The sequence below is a fragment of the Zalophus californianus genome, chromosome X (assembly GCF_009762305.2).
Source record: "Zalophus californianus isolate mZalCal1 chromosome X, mZalCal1.pri.v2, whole genome shotgun sequence".
Taxonomy (NCBI): domain Eukaryota; kingdom Metazoa; phylum Chordata; class Mammalia; order Carnivora; family Otariidae; genus Zalophus; species Zalophus californianus.
Window position 1 is genome coordinate 87,716,807 of NC_045612.1, and position 10,059 is coordinate 87,726,865.

At 41.8% G+C, this 10,059-nt stretch overlaps 1 protein-coding gene across 16 annotated transcripts in view; it reads left to right on the forward strand.

Moving 5' to 3' along the window:
- ZNF182 (zinc finger protein 182) overlaps nt 1–8,879 on the forward strand; it is a 45,115-nt gene extending 36,236 nt beyond the window's left edge. For 13 of the 16 annotated variants that reach the window (XM_035725516.1, XM_035725515.1, XM_035725520.1 and 10 more), the window contains 2 exons: nt 228–323; nt 5,967–8,879. In XM_035725516.1, the coding sequence (XP_035581409.1) occupies nt 228–323; nt 5,967–7,597 (1,727 nt within the window). In that variant the 3' untranslated portion in view covers nt 7,598–8,879. The remainder of the gene's footprint in view (nt 1–227; nt 324–5,966) is intronic. The other 3 variants (XM_035725527.1, XM_035725528.1, XM_035725526.1) reach the window with 3 other exon arrangements.
- The last annotated feature ends 1,180 nt before the right edge of the window (nt 8,880–10,059 follow it).

Sequence of the window (10,059 nt, forward strand, 5' to 3'; positions counted from 1 at the left end):
GGAAAACTTGTAAGGTCTCTGAACTGCTTGAAAAGTTGGACATTGAGTTCCAGGGATTGAAGTTTCCTGACAGGGTGTTTGTGAACTCAAAACCCAGGTGAAATGGTTCGACTTGACCATTGGACCACTGTGTCAAGTGATCGGTCTCTCATGCTGCCCCAGACCCCACTGCCCTCTTTCTCAGAGGCTCTGAAGATCCAGGACGTATCACTGTCATTTCTCATTAGCAGGGCCGCAGGTGACCAAACCAGACCTCATCCTCAAATTGGAGGTAGAAGAGCCATGCCCAGCAGAAACAAAAATCTCCTTTTGGAGCTTTCCAGGTGAGTGGGATGGACTCAGACGACAGGGACAGGAGGTGCCAGCTTGTCAGCCACGGGTGAGGACCTCTGAAAGGGCTTTCAGGAATGTCTGGAGAAAGGTTGTGACCCTTTGATCTTGTTGGACAGGGACATGAATACCTCAGACATAAGACTGACACCCCTCGCCCTTGTCCCACACCCACCAGACCACTCCCCTTAAGTTGGTGCTCACCCAGAAGTTTCTGCATAGCTCCTTTTCCCGGTGGATAAGTGTCTTGTAAGTGCCAGTCCCCGCTTACGCCCTGCCACTTCTCCCATTCTCACTTCACTGCTTTATCTGAAGCCAGGCCCACCTGAGTCACAGGCCATAGGCACTACTGCTCTAATTCCATATTGGATTACCTGTTTCCATTCAGTTTAGATATTTCGATCAGATTTGCTCTCCTAAAACATCTTGATTATCTTTGTTTAAAAGTAGCTTTTTTGAGATAGAATTCAGACCATAAACTTTGCTCTTTTTGAAGTATACAAATTCAGTGATTTTTAGTATATTCACCAAGTTATGAAACCATCACCATTATCTAATTCTAGAACATTGTCATCACCCCAGAAAGAAACCCATACCCTTTACCAGTCAGTCTCCATCCCTTGGCAACCACTTTCTGCCTCTATGGTTTTTTGTTTTTTTTAAAGATGATTTTTTTTTAAAGATTTTATTTATTCATTTGAGACACAGAGATAGAGAGAGAGCATGAGCAGGGAGAGAGGCAGAGGGAAAGGGAGAAGCAGGCTCCCCGCTGAGCCAGGAGCCCGATGTGTGGGGCTCGATCCCAGGACCCTGGGATCATGACCTGAGCCGAAGGCAGACGCTCAACCATCTGAGCCACCCAGGCGCCCCTCTTGCCTCTATGGTGTTGCCTATTCTGGAGATTTCATGTAAATGGAACCATACAAAATGTGGCCTTTCATGTCTGGTTTCTTACACTTGGCATGATTTCAAGGTTCATTCATGGTGTAGCATGTATCAGGACTTCATTCCTTTTTCTAATGGAATGATATCTGCTGTCTGGATACACCACTTTTTCAGCCATTTATCTGTTGATGGGTGTTTAGGTCGATCTCACTTTTTGGCCATTATAAAGCTGCTATGAACATTCATGTAGAATGTTTTATGGAGGTGAAGGTTTTAATTCCTTTTGAGTGTGGACATAGGAGTGGAATTGTTGGACCACATGTTTAACATTTTGTGGAACTGCCAAATGATGAATATCCCATTTTCAAAAATTTTTACCCAGTGTTTTAACATTCACAGAGGATTCTTTGCCTGAATCAATTTATAAGATGGTTGGAAGAAGGGGGAATTTTCTCTCACTCCTTCTCCATTTATAAGTTGGCACTCTTCTCTTGCCCCATCCCATTAATGAATTAATTTTAGTATCAGTATGGACTCAGATTGTTATTTTTCAGTGTGTTAGAATGCATTAATGTCTTCTGTCATTATTCATTTTGATGTTCAAATTGTCCTCAATTTGTCCAGGAGGAGTCCCTTCGGGCTGGCTCCTCCATCTCTTAACATGACTCCATCATTCTTTGAGCACTTTCTAGCACAAAAATATATTCCAGGTTCACACTGTACTTTCCCTGTTTCAGACCTAGAATCAGCAGCTTCTCTAAGGATTTTTGATTCCTTTTAATGGGGAATGGTACTGAGAAATCAGGGTTTGGGTGCTGAGTGTTCTCATAGCTACTTGGATTCTTGTTTCTCATAACCTACAAATGATTCCCAGCTATCTTTCCCCCCCTTTTATTTTTTTTAAGTAACTGGTTAATTTGTCTTTTAGTTTCCCATGTTCTGGACTTTGCTAAGTACCCTATGGTATTTAACATATTCCTCTGTCCTTTATTTTTTTCTTGTAAATTGGTGGTTAGATTTTGAAGTTTGATCAGATTCAGGGTTTTATTTTTTTCTTTTAGCAAGTTTACTTCCTAGCTGCTATGACATCCTTTCATCAGGAGGCATGCAGTGCATGGTTGTCTGTTATAGTTATGAGTTCTCGGTGATTATTGCTTGTATGCACTAATGTTTGCAAAATGGTGAATTCTCTCGTGCCTTGTTGATAAGCTGGAATACTTCTGTAAAGAGGATTGCCTCTCATCTGTTATTTGCTTATATGTTAGTTCCAGGAATTCCATTTCAGTTATGTGTGTTTGCCCATTTGTTTACCACTTTTAAAAATGAGTTGGTTTTGTAGCATCAAAAGTTGACTAATATTTTTTTAATATCAGTATCTTGTGTTTTAATCAAACATTGCCTTATCCTCATTATGAATCAAACTGCCCTATCTCTGGTGAGCAGAAACCCCTTCAGATTGGCTCCTGAGTCTTTGGTAGCTTTGCTTTCTGGTGTTACAAGATGTTCCAGGCTCATTTTACATAGTTCCCATTTCTGGCCTGGAATCAGCCATTTTTCCAAGGAACCCTGTTTTGTTTTTTTGGTGTTTTTTTTTTTTTTTTGTGGTAATAGTGTTTTGAGACCACAATTAGGATGTTAGGGAATTGTTTCTAGGCTTTTTAAAAATTGACAGAGCTAGGAACCATGTAAAAACGATTTTTTAAAAGATTTTATTGGAGCGAGAGTGTGTGTGCACGAGCAGGGGGAGGGGCAGAGGGACAAATAGACTCCCTGCTGAGCGGGGAAGCCTAATGCAGGGCTTGATGCGTGACCTGAGCCAAAGGCAGACGCTCAACTGACTGAGCCACCCAGGTGCCCCGTAAAAAAATTTTTTTTTTAAGATTTTATTTGACAGAGACACAGCGAGAGAGGGAACACAAGCAGGGGGAGTGGGAGAGGGAGAAGCAGGCTTCCAGCCGAGCACAGAGCCCGATGCAGGGCTCGATCCCAGGACCCTGGGATCATGACCTGAGCCGAAGGCAGACAAAGACTGAGCCACCCAGGCGCCCCCCCGTAAAAAAGATTTTTAAGAGAAAATATATCATGTATTCAAATTGATACTTCCCCTTCATTTAAAAAATTGGTATTTCCAAATCAAATTCTGGGCTTAAAGGTTTTTGTTAATCTTACATCTGATGGTAATATTGTTATTATTCTGAGACTGCTGTCGATAGTGGTTTGAATCAATTGAGGTAATCATGTTGGTGCCATTGAGAATCAAGACTTTTCAGCAGTGGTTGTTTGGAAATACAGATGAGGGTATATTATTATTATGGAATCCTTTTAAATTCAGTTTTGCTTTATGAATATATAAAACACTTACTTGGTTCCAAAGTCGAATCTAGAAAACAAGGTATATTTAAAGAAGTTCAGTTTCTTTCCCTTCATTTCACTCTCTTCCTTCCTTCTGTAGGTAACCATTTATTAAAATTTAAAGGTATATTCTTCCCTTGTTTACATGATGGGTCTATATAAGTAGGTATTCATATTTCTTTCCTTAGAAAAATGGTAGCCTACTATGTACAGTTTTATTCACCTTTTTTCACTTAATGGTCAAGAGCATGTTAAATATATTGAGTTATTTTTTATAGTAGTGTAGTGGCTCTTAACCAGATTATTGTAGTAGTAGCATCAGTTGTTCTAGTAAACAGTTGAAAGTACTTCCTGTGTGTCATGCATGCCCCGTTAGAAGTCGTTTAATCCCTGTTAACATATTTAGGTGGGCACTATTATAATTCCTGTTTCCAGGTGGGAAATAAAATACAAACAGATTAGGTAAGTTGCTGAGGTCACAAGTGAATGGTTGAGCCAGGATTTGATCCTGGGCTAGAGAGCTTATGGCCCTAACCATGCCGCTTCTTACCACCTAACGATGTCCAGATTTAGTAGATGCTTGGTGGAACTTAGGTGGTCCCAGCAGATGTATTTTGTAAAAACTTTTTCTGTGATTCTGATATTCATGCCTAAGAACTAGTTTTTTTGCTAATGATATTAAGGATGTCATAGGAACATGGTCCATTTTAAAATTCAGTATTAATATTGTAAATGTTACCACTATTAAATCTGAGTGGTAGTATGAGTGGTTTTTGTACTCTTTCATCTTTTCTGTACATTTTTTTCACACAAAATTTTAGGAAAAGGTGAAAAGTAAACTATGAAGATGATTAAAACTCAGTATATATGCAAAAAGTATTTACCATATTTTATTGACTTCAAGATCCAATTGATTTTAATACATACCACTAAGAAAAATTGCCACCAATTGATGACATGCCATTGATTATAAGTCACATCTCGATTCAGAAATGTGTTAAAATGTGAAATAATATGCATCTTGCAGTTGATGAAATATGGTATATTTAAGGCAAAGCTTTGCAACTTTAAACTGTCTAAATGAGTGGTATCGATAACTACTTTAGAAATTAACAAAAAGTTATACAGGAAGATCAGAATAAGCTTCTTTGAAATGAAAAGACTGAATTGCTTCTTGAAAGTTACCTAGATTTTGAATATAGCAAAATATGGGAGACTAGGCTATGTGGGTGATAGAACATAAGGAAGGGTTTGGCATCAATACATAGTTTTTTCTTTAAATTTTTTATTTTATGTTAATCACCATACATCATTAGTTTTTGATGTAGTGTCCCATGATTCATTGTGCATAACACGCAGCGCTCCACGCGGAACGTGGCTTCCCTAATACCCATCACCAGGCTAACCCATCCCCCCACCCCCTCCCCTCTAGAACCCTCAGTTTTTCAGAGTCCATCGTCTCTCATGGTTTGTCTCCCCCTCCAGTTTCCCCCCCCTTCATTCTTCCTTTTTCTTAACATTATAAATTTTGCACGATTTGTTTTAGAGGTACAGATCTGTGATTCAACAGTCTTGCACAATTCACAGCACTCACCATAGCACATACCCTCCCCAGTGTCTATCACCCAGCCACCCCATCCCTCCCACCCCCCACCACTCCAGCAACCCTCAGTTTGTTTCCTGAGATTAAGAATTCCTCATATCAGTGAGGTCATACGATACATGTCTTTCTCTGATTGACTTATTTCACTCAGCATAACACCCTCCAGTTCATCCACGTCGTTGCAAATGGCAAGATGTCATTCCTTTTGATGGCTGCATAATATTCCATTGTGTATATATACCACATCTTCTTTATCCATTCATCTGTCGAATACAGTCATAGTTTTTAGCGAAAATAGTGTAGACAGGAGAAGGTGGTGTTGAAGAACTGTGAATGCAAGCTTGGATGAATCCAGATTGGGGAAAGATCTTTGAGTTTTTCTTTGTTTTTGTAAGGTTATTCTAGATCTTTCTCTGATTCACTAAGAATGTGGATTCAGGATTGTAAAATTTGAGCCCACTAACCACACTGTTGCATTTCTACTTAGTTAGAAATAGTATAAGTCATGTACACTTAGGAGTTCATATGACAAATGAAGATAAAGGTTGATAAGGTCCCCAGAGTTGACGGAAATCAGAGATGATGTAAACGTAGAGGTAAGACTGAGGTGTCAGGGTAACAAAAAGCCTAGCAGGTGGGAGTTTAGTAAAAGAACAGGATTTGACGGTCAAGATCCTCTCTAGGAGCTCAGATAAAATGAGATAATAGTATCAGCTTTCATATGATAGGGCATTTTTAAAGAAGGTTCATTATATAATGTTAAGTTACAAAAATGGTTTATTGTACTTCCTTCTAGAAGCAGCCTGTCAAATTGATGAACAGATTGAGAGACAGCACCAGGATGACCAAGATAGGTATCTGTTGATGCAAGCTGGATTCCCTGACAAGAAAGCACTTATCACCAAGACTGGACATGACTATAATAAATTTGGAAATGCACTTCCTCTGAATACAAACCTTGTTGCTTCAATACAAAGGTCCCATAAACATGAGCCATTTGGAAATATGGTAGATGGTTTAGACTTATTTACCAGAAGCTCTGTAGGAAAGAAACATGATAATGGATGTGCAAAATTATTCTTCCATACGGAGTATGAGAAAACAACTCCTGGAGTAAAGCCCCACGGATATAAAGAGTGCGGGAAGGCCCTCAGGCGGAAGAAAGGGCTTAGTCTACAAGAGAGAATTAAAAATGGAGAGAAACCCTTCGAATGCACTGCGTGTAGGAAAACCTTCAGCAAGAAGTCACACCTCATTGTACATTGGAGAACTCATACGGGAGAGAAACCCTTTGGATGTACTGAATGTGGAAAAGCCTTTAGCCAAAAATCTCAGCTCATTATACACTTGAGAAGTCATACAGGAGAGCGACCCTTTGAGTGTCCAGAATGTGGAAAAGCCTTCAGAGAGAAGTCAACCGTCATCATACATTACAGGACTCATACAGGAGAGAAACCTTATGAATGTAATGAATGTGGAAAAGCCTTCACTCAGAAGTCAAACCTCATTGTCCATCAGAAAACCCACACGGGCGAGAAAACTTACGAATGCACTAAATGTGGGGAATCTTTCATACAGAAGCTTGATCTAATTATACATCATAGTACTCATACAGGAAAGAAACCCCATGAATGTAATGAGTGTAAGAAAACTTTCAGTGATAAGTCAACTCTCATTATACATCAAAGAACTCATACAGGGGAGAAACCTCATAAATGTACTGAATGTGGGAAGTCTTTCAATGAGAAGTCAACCCTCATAGTGCATCAGCGAACTCATACAGGAGAGAAACCCTATGAATGTGATGTGTGTGGGAAAACCTTCACCCAGAAATCAAACCTTGGCGTACATCAGCGAACTCATTCAGGAGAGAAACCTTTTGAATGTAATGAATGTGAGAAAGCATTCTCTCAGAAATCCTATCTCATGCTCCACCAGAGGGGTCATACAGGAGAGAAGCCCTATGAATGCAGTGAATGTGAAAAAGCATTTTCCCAGAAATCATACCTCATCATACATCAAAGAACTCATACGGAAGAAAAACCCTATAAATGTAACGAATGTGGCAAAGCCTTCAGAGAAAAGTCCAAGCTCATTATACATCAGAGAATTCACACAGGAGAGAAACCCTACGAATGTCCCGTATGTTGGAAAGCTTTTAGCCAAAAGTCCCAGCTCATAATACATCAGCGAACACACACAGGAGAGAAACCCTACGCATGCTCTGAGTGTGGCAAAGCCTTCAGAGAAAAATCCACATTCACTGTACACCAGAGAACTCATACCGGAGAGAAACCCTATAAGTGTGCAGAGTGTGGGAAGGCCTTTACCCAAAAATCAAACCTGATTGTACATCAGAGAACACACACGGGAAAGAAGGCCCACGGGAAGGGCCACAGCCGGAAGTCAAAGCTCATTGCACATTAGAGAGTAGATCAAGGGTGCCCGTCAACGTTCACGGAGGGAAAGTTTTGTCCGTTTAAACAACATTTGAAAAGTACGTTCTGATTTCTGGTTTAAATATGGGGAGTAAAAGTCAGTCTCTTCATCTCAGTCTTCGCCCAAACACTACAAGGAGCAAAAGCGGAAGTGTAATCTCTGTATCTGACACGAGGAGATAGCGGAAACCCTGATGAGCGCACTGCCGGAGGCAGAGGGGATCGAGCGCCAGGGCAGGAGGTTTCGAAGCGAACGCTCAAGGCTGCACACGTGGGGCCGCACTGGCGAGGACTCTTAGTTGAGGTTCAGGATATCCCCCGAGTGCAAGGCCAACTACATCCACCGCAGTAACAGAGGGCATTGGCAGGTGGGAGGGAGGATGTCTCCCAGACCCATTTGGGGTCTGAGGAGATACCGGCAGAGGCCTCTACAAGGAATCGCTCAGACAAGCCATATTTGTAGAAAGTAGTCTGCACTCATGAGAGGAGCACTCGACGGGCTGGGGCAAGAGAAGGGAGTGTTCCTTGTGAAGAACCCGACAGCTGCCCCGGTTTACGGACTCTGGAGAAGTCAAATCTAAAAGAAATAGCAAATGGGGGAAAAAAACCAGTTGTAGGAAAAACTCTTTATCTGCCTAGAATGTGGCCCCCATTTCTTACCCCACGTGAACCTCCAGGAAACAGCAAGTCCAGGAAAAACTCTTATTCAAATAAAAATGATTCCAAAGTAATGAAAACCACAAAGGCAGTGGCTTTGGAGCCCACAATTCTACTTCTAGGAATGTATATACTCATGCATGTACAAAATGAACACACAGAGATACTCACTGGCGCACTGTTTGTGAAAACCAAAGGTTGGAAGCTGTCCAGATGACGGGTCTGGATCCTGAAATCCTGGTATGTTCCTACAGCAAACCTCCTAGGTAGACAAAACGAAAGAGAACTTGGACATCATGTGTGTAGTGATGTGGGACATCTCCAACATACATTATTAGGTGCAAAAAGCAAGGTGCAGGATAGCGAGTACAATACGCTAACATTCGCATATAAAAAGAACAAATTGCAAGTACATGATTGAGCATATATGCATAAGCTGTCTCTGGGAAGATACACGAAAGCTGAGAACCCTGATTACCTCTGGGAAAGGGCAGGGGACGTGGGTGGCTGGGGGACTGGAATTGGGAGACAACTGTATGTCCTTCCATAACTTTTCGAAAATTGTGCTCTGTGGCTGTACTACCTTTTCAATAAATAAAACATTTTAAAATGAATGTTTTGCTCCATTGCTGTGATAATGAAGTTAGATTCTAGATACAGGATTTCCTAACATTCAAGACACAGATGTTCAATGTGGAGTTTAATGTTTTGAGTGAATGATAAATAGAATCATCTGTCAGAACAAACTGATATCCAGCCGGTTCCAAAGGCACATAGGCCTTGCTTTCCTGAGGGTGCCAAATAAGGTGATTCTTAGGTCATCTGGGACATCACATAAACCTGAAATAACTGAGACTGGAATACATTTCTTAATTTAGTGTGCACTGTGACCTCTGAAAGCATCCTGTAATAAAGCCCACTGTTGTCTTTCCATATTTTAACAAAATGATTTACGTTACTTCATTTTGTGCTTGTGGGTATGCGAATTTTTATTGTTAAGGGATAAAAGCGTGAATACCCAGGCAAATTGGGCAGCTCGCCCCCTAGGTCACACTACTGCCGGTGATCTGTCGAGAGCCACGGCCCGAATGGACACAGCCAAAGACCAGGTAGCAGCACGTCTGCCCCAGAGTAAGAGGCCCCACTATGTGACCATATTTGTGGCCCTCGTGATTCCGTAGCTTTTCCCTGGGACTAGATCTCTGGTGGAACTGGGGAACCCAAGCTGTGTAAAACCAGGGCAGGGTCAGTGTTTGGATTTAACAGAACAGGTGAGTGAGTCAGACCTCTGAGACCCTTCCTGTCTCCTGCCGGGCCTTGTTTTTCCCCTAAATTATCCTACAAGAAAATGAGGTGTGGGCTCACTTTTTATGAGCTATGTAAGTCAGGTCACACTGAGTGCCTCTCCAGGGAGAAGGAAGCTTGGGGAAGAAATGTCGGGCTAAAGGACTTGCTTCTGGGACAGCCTGCTGAGAGGATGCCCAAAGGCACCAGAAATGAAGCATTTCCTCTTCCTGCCAATAAAGAATATCCCTGGGGGTTTCAGGACCGTCAAAGGTCAGCCTGAAGGGCAGTGTCGACAGCAGTCAGATCTCGCCATTTCAGGTTGATTGTGGACACCGGCTTCCTCGGACACAGATGGCAGTCTGATGGGCCATGTGTGTGAGTGGAAGTGAGTGAGGCATGGACCACGGCGGGGAAAGGGTGGGGGTTGAACAGCAGGATGTGGATGAATGGACCAGAATCGGGGGAAAATAGATGAGGGTAATGAAGGGCCGAGTCGGGGGAGGTGGG